Raw genomic sequence first — 15,672 nt, forward strand, 5'->3', positions numbered from 1 at the left:
TAGCCCATTTGATAATCTTCCTCTATCAACCTACGGAATACTATAACAATTCCCGCTGACACACGTGATGTCCTCCAGTTTAACAGAAGGATCCGATAATCTTTTTATTCTATTTCCTTTTTCTTATCCAAGCTCTCACAAGGATATCGAAGATGATAGAGCCCTCAGGCGCTGCTACAAAAACTGTAGATTTGTTTGTTTGTTTCCACTGCTGGCTAATTCCTTTCTCGCTCCGTCTCAAATAACAGGCACTGGTTCGTGATTCTTCAGCATTTCAGAAATCTTTGAATTACGAGATTTATTTCCGCGTTTTAATTTAAAAATCGGAGGGAAAATTACAACTAAGGCGGCGATTTGGAGGAAATTGGGGTCTGAGGTCCTTAATAGGATAGGTTAACACTGGGTACTTCGATTTTCAGTTACACTCACAAAAGAGATGTGATGGGCCAAAAGGCTTCTGAATTTAATGTATTTGTTGATTGTCCAGTTAAAAGCTATTTCACAATATCTACTTTGTCTATTTACACCGAAGTTAACACATACCTCTCTTGAATCCGTATAGTGTTTACATCACTAACACATGCACGTCTGTTTCTCAGCTACACACATACACCCCCCCTTCTCTTCACCTGTTTCTTTACAGCCTAGTCCAGACACCGAAGCAAACGCAATCTGCGTTAAAACGAAACGCGCCCTCAGCAAAGTAGGTTCCCCTGCCTGTTTGTAAGGATGAAAGCTGCAGGACAAACTGAAGTGATTCGTTTGCGCCTGTGTGTGTATAAAATGAAAGACATTTTTATAAAGAAAGTTAATTCAAACTACACGCCGGACACAATAAACTACCATTTTATTTTGATTATAAATAAGGTGACTGTACTTTCCTTAAAATACAAGTACATAAAACCTGGTAGAAATGATCTTTGTACAAGTTATTAAAACTGGACACGCTTTAAAACGGTTGCATTTGCTAGCCTGTCAGTGGGCTACTCATTAGTTTGTTTCTAATAATCTCAGACATTTAACTTCTCTTGAATGCCTTTTGGAATTTCAGTGACTGCTTCTGGAATACTTTCCTTTCTCTATGGATAACCATCTGCTGGGGCTCCCCAGCCTGATATTTAGCTAATCAATTCGGACTCGGTTCCTTCATTAGATAAAACAGGAATATTGTTATCACGTATATTTGCTTATCACTTCCCCAGACCCTGGGCCTGATCCTGCTTCCCATGAAACCAATGGGCCGAACTCCCCATGGACTTCAATGGGCGCAAGATTTGGGCCTTTTTGCTTTTAGTGTCAGTATTTATTAGCATCCCCATTTGTTTTCGGGGGTGGGGAGAGAAATCTACGGGGGAAAGCAAAGGGAAATAATAATAATAATAATAAAAAGAATATTTGTAATGTGTATAATTTATTAGAAGCTTCTTAGGAACTATATTTAAGCCAAATATCTACATAAGTTTACAACAGAAAGAGGAGACGTGCGGAAATAACAAGCTGCCAAAGGATTTACACGGATCGTCCAATGTCCATAAAAAAGGTCGGGTGTGTGTTTTGGTTTGATTTGGTTGATTGTATTTTTTTTCTTTACAACAAAATATACAGGTTACTAAAAACTATGGGTTTAGCCCAACTTTTGACAGCATTATACAGCTACAGATTCACATCAAAAGTAAGGGAAGAAAAAAATGCCAAGCTGTGACGAATCAATATCTCCATCCGCGGGCCCTGGTGTCTGGGCTGGGGGAGTAGAAAGGGGACCTTTCCTTTTGTCTGGGTGACACTAATGGTTTTTTGGGGGGAAACGCCCACCCCCCCTCCGAAAATCTCTGTATTTACATGCAAGGTCTATTCGCTGGCAAAGTGTACATTTGAAATCCAAGCCTTCAGACCATGACCACTCATGGGCTCCATTCTGCAACTGCTCCATGATTTTTTTTATTAAATACCCATTTAACAACCTAAAAGTCACTCTCTGTCTCTCTGTTTTAGGGGTTCCTCAAAGAACCGCTCCTTAAAAAATAAAAATAAAAAAAAATAGTTTGAACAGGACAGAGATTTGTGTGACTGGGCGCCTCTGAGCTTTCTTTACAAAAAAAAAAAAAAAATCCTCTCACCAGGTCCTACCGTAGAGCAAGGTAGAGCAAGACATGGCAGTGCCATAGTCAGAACTAGAAGAGTTTAAGTGAGACAAACTGGAGACCTGGCTCTGGAGAGACGAAGGGCTGGCTGAGTGCTGTCCCAGGTCTGGAGACTGCCCTGCACTGTTTGGCTGGTGGTTCTGATGCTGTCCAAGGCTGTTGCCATTGGTAGCCACTGTGATTGCTGCAGCTGCCTGCTGCTGATGGGTCTGGATAGCTGCCGTCGGTGTGTTGGAGCCGGCTTGACATGGCTTGCCATCCTTGACAAGCACGGGCACCGCCACTCTTCTGGGAGACTGCTGCTGTTGGCAAGAGCTGTTGTCCTGTTGCATCTGCTGTTGCGCAGCTTTGTCTTTGGCCTGGCGTTTCATCTTGTAGCGGTGGTTCTGAAACCAGATTTTGACCTGAGTCGGCGTGAGATGTATCATGCTGGCTAAATGCTCTCTCTCCGGAGCCGAGAGGTATTTCTGCTGCTTGAAACGTCTCTCCAGCTCGTAAACCTGGGCCTGGGAGAAAAGGACCCTGCGTTTCCTCCGCGGAGTGCTCTGGAGAGGTGCCATGCTCTTGCTAACGTCTCCCAGCGAGCTCAAGCTCCCCATGCCGCCCATGTTCATTCCAGAAGACGGCCCCATAAAGCGGGATACTAAAATCAAGAAGATCACACATTTTAAGCAACACGGTTAGCGGCACAGGACTGCCTGGGCGAGAAACGCTTTTCGAATACTGACTCCAAAGCCAAGATCCTCTCCCCAATTAATCGCCTTCCCAGTCAAAATCTATTCGAAACCCACCTAAGCGCACCACCGAGCCAGGCAGGGCTGTATACCGCTGCACGCTGTGTTACTAGCAGGGAAACAGTTTGATAACGATTTGCGCTTCTTCCCTCCCCCTCAACCTGTCTCTCTCTGTGCTATTCCAAACACTTAGGGGGTCATACGGAGCAAAACCTTCACCAATAACTGAGTATGTACAAACACGGGCTATCCGAGAGCTGGAAAGAGGACACAACAAAAGCAGTGCTATGAACATACAATAACTGGTGCAAGTTTCCACCTTCAAACGGGTCTCACGCCCCTTTCGAACCACTCTCCGTAAGAAGAAAACATCTCGCTCCGTATAGCCTTATTAAACGAATACACGCGAGTTCCCCCTTCCACCACCTTCTGTGTTAAGTAGGCATGTGTGGGGCTGAGACAGGATAGGTCAATAACTAAAGGTCGATTTAGTTGCGAATTATTCGGAATTTAGGTTGGAAGGTGTTTGTATTTAAACGAGTCCCTTGCCCTAATGACAATGTTTCCCGCGTTTCCGTTCTCTGTCGCCTTTATCTGCACGGTTGTTTATTTCAGGGGGCTTGGGAAGAGACCCCCCTTAAGGACACGGCCACCCAAACGTTTCCTCGCCTACAGTGAAATCGCTTCTATCCCCCGTCGGTTCTCCTTCGGCAAGGGAGCGCTGGCTCACTAGGGCCGGACAACACCTTCCCTCTCAGTGAAGCAACCCACAAGCCGGGGGTGAAATGGAAAGCGAGAGACAGGGGATACCGAGAAAGAGCTAAAACAGGACAGGAAGCCGGGAAAAAAATACCGATCGTATCAATCCTAGACAGCCCTGCCGCGATCCAGCTATTTGGGCTGACCTGGTTTCGACTTCAAGACACTTTCCCCCCTTGTTTTCCGCCCCCCCCCCACCTCTCCCGCTCCAAAACCCGCACTGTACCGCAACCGACATGGTTTCTCCAAGTCGCTACATTGGAGCTGTGCGTAAAGTTTTGCCCGCTGGTTACGGGGCTCACTTACTTGTAGAGAAGCGCGGGTCCGGGTTGGCCCCGTACCATCCTGTGGCTGAAGCACTGTTCCTCATGGTCTCCTGGTAAGGTGGAAGCTCTCCCATGTTGCCTAGGTTGCCGTTGCAGTAGCCCCCCATAGTGGTATGGGAGAGTTGGGGGACGCCTGCCGCTGTCATATGGTAGGCAGCAGTCACTGTCCCGTTGTGGCCCATGGGGTGCTGCTGCATTGCTGGCTGAGAAACCTGAGACTGCCTGTAGGCTGCCAAGGGAGCCCCCAAGTTGCTACCCTCCATGCCCACTTTCTTGTAGCTTTCCTCCAAGGGACTCAAGATGTCAGACACTGAGAAAGGAGTCGTATGCTTTGGGCTCATCGACATGATTCGGCGGCTGAAAAAAAAAGGGGGAAGGGGAGGCAAATCTTTTTTGCCAAATATTCTGGTGTTGCCTTAACGCCGATCTTGTTGGATGTACACGTAACCGAGTGGACGAAGTCCGCCTTAATTGGATTGAGTGGAGGCTCAGGGCTGCCTTTCGTTTGTTTTAGCCAGACGCCAGGTTTTAGGCTGCCACCAGAGGCGGGGCATAGGCACTAAAGCAACAAGACAATAGAAGCCTACATCTTGCCCAAGATAATTAGCTTACATGCTGATGACAAGGTAAACACCTTTAAGTTTTACTTGTCAGGATTTTTAATGTCTTTTTTTTAAAGACCCCGTGAGCACAAGTAATTTTATTTTATTCTTCTGGGGTGGCAGCATTATGGATAGGGAATTTCATGTCATTTGTAAAGACAAATTTGCTGAGTTAAAGAGAAATGACTTACAATTCTATTCCGACTCCTAACATTATAGCTTCAGCCTTTGTGAGGGATGGCTAGATAGAGTTTAACATTATGGAACAAAGAGATTTATTTCCCCTCTCTTCCCCCCTCCCTCCCTCCTTCCCCACTAAGTTAGACTTTAAAGAAACATTGAAGGGAGAAATCTCTCCTAGAATAGTTTGAGAATCTAACGTTCATATCTGAGGTACCGTTTCCAACACTGTGCATTGCACAATACCAAGGGTCCTAGAGATGCCCAAAAGATTGTCAGGTATAAAGGCTGACTAGTGAACAGCACCTGCATTTTAACAACCTTGCAGAGGAGGTTTCTCTATAACATATATTATAATAAGTCTTAAAATGCAACGCCACAATCAGCGTCTGGTTCTTATACATTAAATCATCAGATAGTTTTGCCTACTTTTTACTTTGAGAGAGATGGAAGCTTGCTTGCAAATATGTAAAGTAATGATAGGTGCCAGATTGTTGAAAAATATCTTAAAACAAAATGTCATTCGTCATTTTCTAGCAGGAGCAATGTCAGAGGCTTTCTATGGCACCGCTAAAGATGGTTTCTAAGGTTATTTATGAATCAAGGAAGTTAGGGATGGAAAAGACCTATTTGGTCATCTGGTCCATCATCCTGCCAATGAAGGTTTGGTTTCTTGAAATGTTTGATACTGTATTTTGCCCAATCTAGTTTTAAGTAAATGTAGAGTCCATTCATATTAATACATATATATGTCTCGAATAGTTAATATGACTCAGATTATTGCCAAGACTTTGAAGGACTCTTCCAACTTTTACAGTAACTACAAATCACACATTTCAGTGTCTCTCCTGAACACAACGAAAAACCTTCCACGAATTTTAACACACTGGCCCAAAGGATTGGGAACTAATTTAATAAAGGGATTATCTGAATATTAAGAAAATTGCAGCAAAAGTGCAGTTAACCTAGTGACTTTAAAGCATCAAATAACTATTTAATAATTGCACTTGTAAATATGTTTGTACTCGTTCCTGCTTAAAAATGCAAAAGTGCACTTGCTACCCGGGAATAACTAAATATCTTTGTCTAAAGTGGCAGCATAAATGGCCAGTCGCTTTGTGACTGTGCTTGATATTAGACATAAGGATCATTTTACTTCAATTGGGAGGCTCTCATTCAGTAGGCAAGAAACGGTTTAGGAGAAAGTAGGTTCCCGTATGAGAATTAACACCCTTCAAGTATAAGCCTGCGCCTTGATTATACTTTAGAGCTCTGCAAGAGGTGAGCTTTTCCACACAAATATAATCGGTGGAACTTTTTTTCAGTCAGGCCCTCAGTTCCTCTGCATCAGTTCAACTGCCTCTTTAGGCACCAGGTTATCTCCAGCCTTAATACCGAAAAGAGGGTTTGTTGTGAGTCTGTTGTGTCGCCTATAGCATATCCGGGAAGGGCAACTTTTGGTTAGAAGTGCGTCTGCTTTGGAGGCGTCCTGTTTTCTTTTTCACGTCTTTAGTTCGTCTTTCTAATTACGTGGAACATTTCCTTCGTTGGCTTTGCCAAGGGATAATTGCATTAATCTGTCATTTTTTACACATTTATTTCAATGCTCTCGTTGATGAGACTATTCAGTTCAAAATTCGAAGCTTTTTTCCGGATTTTCCACATAAATCTCGTCCGTATTTTATTACGTTAGCAAAGGAACAGGACATAAAAGTATATGGAAAAATACTAATTCTGCAGCCTATGCGGGCAAGAATAATATATTTTTGAAAGGAGTTTACATTACATTATACCTAATTCCAAAACCACTCAATTATTGATCTCAATTTAATTATTGCAAAAAGTTATTGTTAGTGATAAGGAAAAGGGATGTTTTCTATTCAGGATATTAGCTATGTATATGACACGTCTAAAAATCCTCCGTATTTTGCCTTTCCTACGAAATATCACTGGAACCTGTATCTTTCCGAGTAATGTCTAATTGCCCGTTTAATATAGCGCAGGCTTCCTATCTGACGATAATTCGGCACATACACTATAGTAGTGGGTCTTGGTGCAGATGTGCCTTTTTAATGTGTTGAAATTATTCCTTTTTCAAAACTTTTCTGGTTAATCATTCTTATTTGTCCTGCTGTTCGAACGAATGCACGTCAATGGCCTCAAAATATTCCTCAATTAGATTAACCCGATCAGTGCGGAGGTGGCTTTGTGCTGGATCATGGAAAGGAAAGTTGATGTGATTGTTATATGTGTCCTGCGTCTCTGATATGTATGAAGGTAAAACTCGCTTTTTGTCATTGTCATTTAGCTTACACACACACACACACACACATACACACACACACGGATTGTTTATTGCAAATCATATGACTTGCATACACTTTTTAGCAAAATGAGTTATCCTAGTGGAATGCTATCACTGAGCCACCCAATTTAATTACAGCAGGGTAGTTCAGTCTCCTGTGCAACTATCAGGAAAGTTTGTTTTTTGTTTTTAAACCGCCTTTCCGACCTTGTTTTGAAAGAGCTGCCTTCAGAGCAATTGAAATCCAGCCTTTCCGAACTCCCTGGTTTGATCCTACCTCACTGCCTGGCAGCGATGTGTTCTTTTACCTGGTGATGCGGTCCACTAAAGCGCTTGAGTTAAAAGGAAATGCTAAGGAGGAGGAGGAAGAAGAAAGATGAAATGCATTCGCCTGTTGGAAGCATATTCATGAGAATGCCACCGTCTGCACCCAGTGTTTGCAGAATGCTTTATTCTCTTCTCTGCGGCTACACGGACGGTTCTTCAAGAGCTTGTGACCCCACACAATCCGTTTGATAACACTCAACATGTGGAAGAATGGGAGACTTTGTCAATCAAATGGTGCCAATCCCAATACAAACGGTGCCACCAAAACCACAGCGCCTTTCCTCATCAGCTGGATTGCGGGGGCTGGGAACTCAAGGAGCAGCTTTTTAAAGTGCGCCCAGGGCTCTCCAAATTTAACAGTGTCTTTTTAAATACGCGCTAGCGTGCCTCCCAAATGGGGATCAGATGAGCTAGTCTAGGCAGAGTCAATCCAGGGGCTAGAAAAAAAGCAGAATTTCCATACATTTCTCTGTATGGGAAGGGGAAAGATTTCTGCGCGTTTCGGCGTCTGGTTTAACTAATTTAACGTTGTTTGATGTCAAATCAAGAAGGGTGTCTTTCACTTTTTTAACATTTAAAACGAAAATGTATCGCTCTGCAGGTGTTTTTCATGTGCAAGCAGAGCCAACGGAGAAGCAGCGAAAACTAAGGAGCCGATTCAGCAAAGCACTCAAGTTTCAACTATCAGGGGGTAGCCGTGTTAGTCTGTATCTACAGAAACAACAAGGAGTCTGGTGGCACCTTAAAGACTAACAGATTTATTTGGGCATAAGCTTTCGTGGGTAAAAACCTCACTTCTTCAGATGCATCTCTTTAAGGTACCACCAGACTCCTTGTTGTTCAAGTTTCAATGGGACTCCTCCCGTGCTTAACATTAAGCACGTGCTCAAATGCTTTGGTGGATAAGGCTCAAACGAGCCTTACAACAAAAGGGTGTCGAAGAATTTCCAGACAGGGTGCTTGTTTCTCCACAACGGGTTTTGAAATCATAACTTGAAAAAGTCAAAGGCGCCTCCTTAAGTCCCAGCTGTGTAGGGTCCACAAAATTGCTGGTTGTGTAAGGTCGGTACAATTTACCCTTTGATTTACAAAGCAACAGACACACCTTAGCCAATTTCCCGACCTGTTAGTGAAAGATAAATGTCAGTGTCTTCTGTGCACACCTTCTGGGAAGTTTCCTTTGCCTTTGGGAGGAAAGGCGCTTGACGTTTTTCAGTTATAGCAACAGAGGGTCCTGTGGCACCTTTAAGACTAGCAGACGTATTGGGAGCATAAGCTTTCCTGGGTAAGAACCTCACTTCTTCAGATGCAAGAAGTGAGGTTCTTACCCACGAAAGCTTATGCTCCCAATACTTCTGTTAGTCTTAAAGGTGCCACAGGACCCTCTGTTGCTTTTTACAGATTCAGACTAACAAGGCTACCCCTCTGATACTTCAGTTACAGCGAGATTCATTGCTTAGACGTGATTAACTTTGATGGGATAGCCCCAAGTCAATGCATGAGCAAGTAGAACAGTGAATAAGCTCCCTTTGCCCTCATAGGTAACATTCGATAAGAAGAATAAAAATAATTACTCTTAGAACATACAGAGTGGGTGGAAATATGAAACCACTGCCAATATAACGCGCTGTGCAGTGTAATGGAATGTTATGTTATCTATATAAGGATCATTACAGTGTAGTGTTACCTTTCACGCTAATAATTTAGTGCCATTAAACGAGCTTTGTTTAGTTTAAAAGAGTTAATAATAACGGGAAAATTCAGATCCAGTCTTTAGAGGCTATTAATATATTGCCCGCTCATTGAATAATCCGCTTCTCCTCCTACAGCCCAGATGTCTGAGCAAATTAAATAGGGACAGCAGAAAAAAAGAAACCGTAATAGAGCGGTTTAAACAGTATAACTGAACACTGCTAGAACACTTTTACACACGTTGCAGTCAGCTACTCCTGAGAGGTAAGATGAATGGGTATCCGTGTAAGTAAAGGTTATTTTCCACAAACACACCTTGGAAATACTCCCTTGAAATCTATTGCCCTGATGGGAGGAACTGTCGTTAGGAATCATCGGAAAAACCTACATCTTTCCCTCTGTCGTAAAGTCTCACTCCACTGGTTACTTCAATGAGCCCTGAGAAAGTCTGGCGGGTTGAAGTGAATGAGTCCAAATTTCCCCGGGTTTTGAGTTCGGAGGAAATGAAAGGGAAACCTTCACTTCATCGTCTCAGGAGCTGAGGCTGCGTATGAAAATGAGCCTTTTGGAGCCTGGACTCTATAGTGCCTCTTGGGTGCAGGTTCCGAAGATAACCTGTGGCTTTCCAAGAGCTGCTCTGGCCAAATGGAGTCCCCTTTGGCCCCATCCTGCAGGCTCATCTTGCGCCGCGCTCTCAGTGTTTGTACAGAATTCCATGAGCTCCCCACCTCGGCCTCAGAGCGCTTATCCTATCATTCAGTGCCCATCCTCTGCCCCAAAGCCCAGGGCCCGGACTCCTCTCCTGCTATGCCATTTGCCCAGAGGCCGCTGTAAGGGACCATTATTTTATGCAGAGGGCAGCACTTATAGGCGAGAGTCCTCCTCTGTTTTAGGACAGATTTGGCCGGGATGCTGGTGCCGCATTGCTGTGCCTTTATGGATTGTCCCCAGGAGACACTAACATCCCGTTTACCTAAAACGCACTTTGCTGAGGGGGGGGGGGGGGGGGAAGAACTTCACGCGATGAGGGGGAAGGGAGAAATGCCAGCCCAGAATCAGGGGCTGAGTGGAAGCCCCTAGCAGTCTGGACAGATCAGTTCTTTATGGACAGCTTTGGCACATTAGGATCCGAGGGGGATTATTACCCTAGAGGAGAGGGCTGTTGGCCGCATTTGTGAAGGATTTTATTAAAAACAACAACAACAACTATATTTAGGAACTCATCTCAGAAAATAAAATCAGTATTTCCCCCAATCCTACAACTGCCACCCTAAGCTATTTCCACGTTAATCATTTCAAATGCCAGCAATTCTGGGGAGCCATCCTGCAGCCCCTAGTCTGGAGTGGTATATAGCTTGAGTAGAGAGTGAAGGAGAGCCTCCCCCAACCCCCGCCGAATAGTAATGTTAATTAGATTTGTTAGGCCACTAAACATTTTAGAGCCGCTGTGGATTAAAACTCTGATGTACAAAACCTCCCAAGCCCGCTGGGATAAAGCTCCCGAATGGATTATGTTTCAGCGGTTAGGTTTAGGATGAAAACCAAGGGAGAAAGTTGCCAATAGGTATATATTTGCTTTAAGAAGTGGGTGAATGAAAGAGAGAAGGCGCAGGTCCAAAATAATTTATTTGTGTGTCTGTTTTTTGGTTACAGTTCTCCGTTGATTTTAATTAAGTTTGTGAATATGGAGGGCAGTGGGGGAGGGGAAAAAGAGACCTTGTCTGTTTGACTGTTTTTTTCCAAGACTCAGTGGCTAAACTTATTCGCCTGGCTTCGGCAAATAGTCCCATTGGTTATAATGTGAGCAGGTTTTGATTTTATCATTCAAAAATATATTTTCTTCTCTTCCGTTACCGAAAGTATTTAACTTCAAATATGATTAAGTTTAAAAACTAGACAATACGTTCTGCATTTATTGCACAGATGCTGAAGTTTAAAAGTCTGCGTTAACGGAAAGTGCCTTCCTTGTATTACCAATAACATCTTAGCCTATTTAAAACGGAAAGAATGAAAACAATCCGATGTCTGTTGTCACTGGGCGCTGCACAGTTTCCGCTTCGCACTTTACTCAGCTGGGACAACGAAAACTACTTTTTATTTTCAGTCAGATGTCACTTTTCAGTATTATTTGTGTGTTTAGTTAATTTCCCTCCCCAGCTGGCGTCCACTAGCTGGCTGCTGCAATGGTTGGGTGGAAAGCGCTCTCAGAAATGGGAATGTTTGATCATTAAAAAAAATCTCTTTCCATTGACATTTTGTAATCCGATAATAGGAATATTTCTATTGATCTTGTGGTTGCAGAACTTGATTTTTTTTTACACAAATTAAAACGGAGGCCACATTAGACCTGCCAATGTTTCTTCAAACACCTGTCGGTTACATATTGTGATCCACCTTCAGAGCTGTTACCTGCTGATTTGTCATCACACTGAACTCCTTGCTTTGTTTCAAAGAACGCTTCTAGCTAAAGCGTTAATTACATTGATCAGATCTGAGATTCCCCAACAGTCTTACATGGATCCCCTGCGAAACTTGTCATCGCAGTCGAAAAGAATGTTGAAGCCGACCTTAGGACTCATTCACTGTTGCCGTGTTATAATTTCCTTCGGAACAACCAAGCAATAGCTCTCCAGTAATTTGCCCTGAATTCTTCACTTCCATCCCCACCAAAGAGTTGCTTGGGCTATGATCCTCAGGGAGCTTTAATTCAGAGGGAAAGCTCAGAGATCTCCCACTGCACCCTTATATCTGAAAGTAGTTTTTGTGGTAAGTACAGACGTGTTAAGGACGGATGCTGCATTTGTGCTCAAGAGGATTCAGTGCGATTTGGAGGATGCTGGGATTTTCCGACCTGCCCAGAGAAAGATGTAGTAGGACTATCTGCTTCCCTTGGGCGCTTCGAATTGATGCGATCTACAACAGCCTCTACTGGCCACCGCGAGAACCGCAGCACTCCGGGGACAGGAAGGCAGAGGCCTTGCTTGACCATTACTCAAATACATTTCATTGCATAGGTGCTAGAACTAGGGGGTGCTGCAGCACACTGTGGCTTGAAGTGATTTCTCCATTATATACAGGATTTACAGTTTGGTTCAATGGCTCTCAGCACCCCCACTAGAAACATTGTTTCAGCACCACTCTTACACTGGGGATGATTTTTTATTTAAATTCTCCTTAAACAAATTGTGGCTCAAGATAAAAACGGTGAAGCAATTTTGACCAGTTCTCATGTATAATTGTGATAATGGTCTACACTCTGCATTGCGCCATCTGGCTATTTCTCCTGATCTGTAGGAAAGGATTAGCTCCTTTTAATTTGGCTGGCCTTAATTTTCTATTTTCAACTCTCTTTCATTCGAATAGCTCAATCTCCAAACCAGAGATAAGTCTTTTCCTCCCCAAATATCTGGTACAGACCAGCTCAGGGATCAAGAGAAGGAGGAGGTTAACCTATGACCATTTATACTTTGTTTCCAAAGTTCACTTCTGCAAACCAGTAAAATATTCTCAAAATGTGCTCTTGGTAAATCCATGTGGCAAAAATATACTGTTTAAAACTTCTCCTGCCTAGGAGTGGATTTCCTTGCTTTCCCCTTTGCTCCCTACACATACGGCCAAGCATACATGCTGCTGTTCCCACCACATGACATGACAGAATGCATCTCCCCCTTCCTAAGTGTCAGGCCTTATAACACTTTTCACAGTAGTCCTTACCAGTAGGATAAGGCTTGGTAAGGATTGAGACCTGCCTGAGTCACTGCCCATCCTCACTGAGTTGGCAATGTGGGCCACTATGGGGAGGGCTTATTACACAAGTGCGAATTAATACAAAAAAGGCTTTTTTGTTTAGTTTTCCTGTTTCAGAAATATCATGTTTTAATGTACATGTGATAAAATCAGAGACAGCCATATGCTAGGATCTTCTGCTGTTCAATTAATGGGGAAGTGAGAGCGGCTGGTCTCATGGGAAAACAGACCCATTTCAGAAGGTCTTTCCCCAGAAGGTCTTTTGGGGAAGCTTCAGAGGTCCTCTTTCTCTTGAAGAGGTCCTCTCTCCAGGAAAGATTATGCCCTTGCTCTGGCTAGAGGAACTGGTGGGTACTGTTCAAAGCTAATGTATAGTGCTTCTACAAAAGGAAGCTGTTTGCAGTGTCCAACAAGAATGAACTTTTTTTGGTCCTACTACCTGGCCCCTAAACAATGCTAAATATTCTTAAGAGCCATCACCTGGCATATTTTCTGTTAACTGACTATTGATATATAGAGAGAGACACAACACTCTGGTAACAAACAAATTCCTCTTGCCAGTAGTTCCGCTGCTTGTACACTAATGGCCCTAATTTTAAGTCCCAGTTTTCCAAGGGATTTAGATCATACAATATATTTTCAAGGTTATTCTTCTATTGATATGTGACAAGATCATATGGCTAAGTGACATAATGCTAATGGGATGTACATGTGGTCAAGTCATTGCAAGCTTATATGAAAGCAGAACCTCTTTCGTTTATACTATAAATAGAGGTGGGTGAATTGTAAAATATGACCCTCCCAGCTCCTCTCACGAGTACCCTGTAATTGGGATCTACTCTATGAGTAATACGGTGGCCATTTTTCTCTGTTACTCTGCGTATCCGCCAAAATCCAAGCACAAGCATTGACATTTTCCAGCTGACTGACATTCAGTTAATCAGAGCAAATTTGTAAAGTGGTTGTATGACCCAAATATACTGGCTCTGCCGGATAAGAAGAAGAATATGGCCAACTGAACTGAAATTTTTCCTTTTAGCTCACTCCCCTTCCCAAGAAACAATAATCTGGCAGGGGATGGGCCTGGATGGGAAAAGTCTCCTCCAACCACTATTTTACTCTAGCAATTGAGTGAAGGACAGGCGTGCTCCCAAAGCAGGTTATTTGTAGTAGTTCGTCTTGTCACCTGTTAATCTCCCTTCTTAGTAAATTAAGTAATGTTAAGCAGTAACCTCTTAACATTGTGTAATCTTCGTATGAGCTCATTTCTGTGAGTTCTTCTCCCTGTGGGCAAATTCCCATCACCCTAGTATAGAGGCATTTTATTATTAGTTTAGGATTCTCCGTGGAAGACTGTCCTGAAGCTTGATTTTCTGCTAAGTCACTATGTATAGCAGGGGTTGGCAACCTTTCAGAAGTGGTGTGCCGAGTCTTCATTTATTCACTCTAATTTAAGGTTTTGCATGCTAGTAATACATTTTAACATTTTTAGAAGGTCTCTTTGTCTAAGTCTATATTCTATAACTAAACTATTGTTGTATGTAAAGTAAATAAGGTTTTTAAAATGTTAAGAAGCTTCATTTAAAATTAAACTAAAATGCAGAGCCCCCTGGACCAGTAGCCAGGATCAGGGCAGCGTGAGTGCCACTGAAAATCAGCTCGCGTGCCACCTTCGGCACGCGTGCCATAGGTTGCCTACCCTTGATGTATAGCTTTCTCCTGCTTGAATGTCTCTGAAGTTTAATACATTGAGATTGTTATAGTTATATTCTATATTATAGAATTTTTAGAAAAATCTCACCTCTTTCTCCAAATACCACCTTTGTTTTATTTTCTCATTTTAAAACAGGAAATTCATTGCAAAAACAATATTAGCATGACTCATGCTGAGTAAAAGTAAATGTTAAATATTGACTTAGGGGGCTGGTGGGATTGTTTGAGTGTTTGAGGAGAGCATGATGAATAAGGATGGAGTCATGGATTCCAGAATTATGATGTTTTATTTAAAAAATGTCTATGACTTTTGACATTTTTAGAGTTTCATTGTGCTAGTAGTAAGTGAGGGAACAGGTGGCATAATGGAATGGATGCCAGTCAGATGAACTTTGATTAGAAATCCTGGGTAGAGTTTTAGGGTGCAGAGCTGACGTTGTCTACAAAGAAAGCAACTCCTTCTGTGAACTTTTAGTCAAATAAAGATTTAGGGCTAAAATCACTGGTAAACTTTGGCTTCTTTGCGCATATCCAAAGACAGAAAACAGCCATAAACCTGGCTTAACTGGCTGATAAACATGGGTTTACAGCTGCTTTGCATTGTCAAAGTGATGCGAAGTAGTCTAGAATGTTTTGGTGAATCTGCCGCGTCATGTCTTAACTTATCTCTTGTTGTCTTCTCTATCTCATACCACAGGGACATCACTTCTCACAGATGGAGAGTCTAGAAAGGAATGAGTGGGGGATGTGGTCAGACTCAAAGATTTGGACAGGTGGAGTCATACTGGAGCCCTACACAATAGACCTCCAAGGTAGTACTTGGCAACTATCTGAAAGAAAATAAGAGATGACAATGAATTAGGGTGACCAGAGACCAAGTGTGAAAAATTGGGACAGAGGGTGGGGGGTAATAGGAGCCTATATAAGAAAAAGCCCCAAATATCGGGACTGTCCCTATAAAATAGGGACATCTGGTCACCCTACAATGAATATTCATAATTTTTGCCACACTTTCAATGACTTGTGACACTGTTACCCTAGTTCCTCTCATTATTTAAAATTTACCATGAAAATAGGGAGCAAAGAGATCAAAGACAATATAGAAGGAAGAGAAAACAGAAAATCCAAGCAGTGGAGACACAAGAA

The 15,672-nt window shown here is 42.8% G+C and overlaps 1 protein-coding gene and 1 long non-coding RNA gene across 2 annotated transcripts in view; one reads left to right on the plus strand and one right to left on the minus strand.

Moving 5' to 3' along the window:
• NKX2-1 (NK2 homeobox 1) overlaps nucleotides 1-4,403 on the minus strand; it is a 53,541-nt gene extending 49,138 nt beyond the window's left edge. The window contains exons 1-2 of the mRNA XM_054027833.1: nucleotides 3,941-4,403; nucleotides 544-2,784 (exon numbers count right to left, since the gene is read on the minus strand). Coding sequence (XP_053883808.1) covers nucleotides 2,114-2,784; nucleotides 3,941-4,307 — 1,038 coding nt within the window. The 5' untranslated portion in view covers nucleotides 4,308-4,403 and the 3' untranslated portion in view covers nucleotides 544-2,113. The remainder of the gene's footprint in view (nucleotides 1-543; nucleotides 2,785-3,940) is intronic.
• Nucleotides 4,404-4,525: 122 nt separating this feature from the next.
• LOC128837026 (uncharacterized) lies at nucleotides 4,526-15,664 on the plus strand. The gene is made up of 3 exons (XR_008444879.1): nucleotides 4,526-4,586; nucleotides 15,224-15,338; nucleotides 15,603-15,664. It is a non-coding gene; the product is annotated as an uncharacterized LOC128837026 (long non-coding RNA).
• The last annotated feature ends 8 nt before the right edge of the window (nucleotides 15,665-15,672 follow it).

The sequence above is a fragment of the Malaclemys terrapin genome, chromosome 4 (genome assembly GCF_027887155.1).
Source record: "Malaclemys terrapin pileata isolate rMalTer1 chromosome 4, rMalTer1.hap1, whole genome shotgun sequence".
Lineage (NCBI taxonomy): Eukaryota > Metazoa > Chordata > Testudines > Emydidae > Malaclemys > Malaclemys terrapin.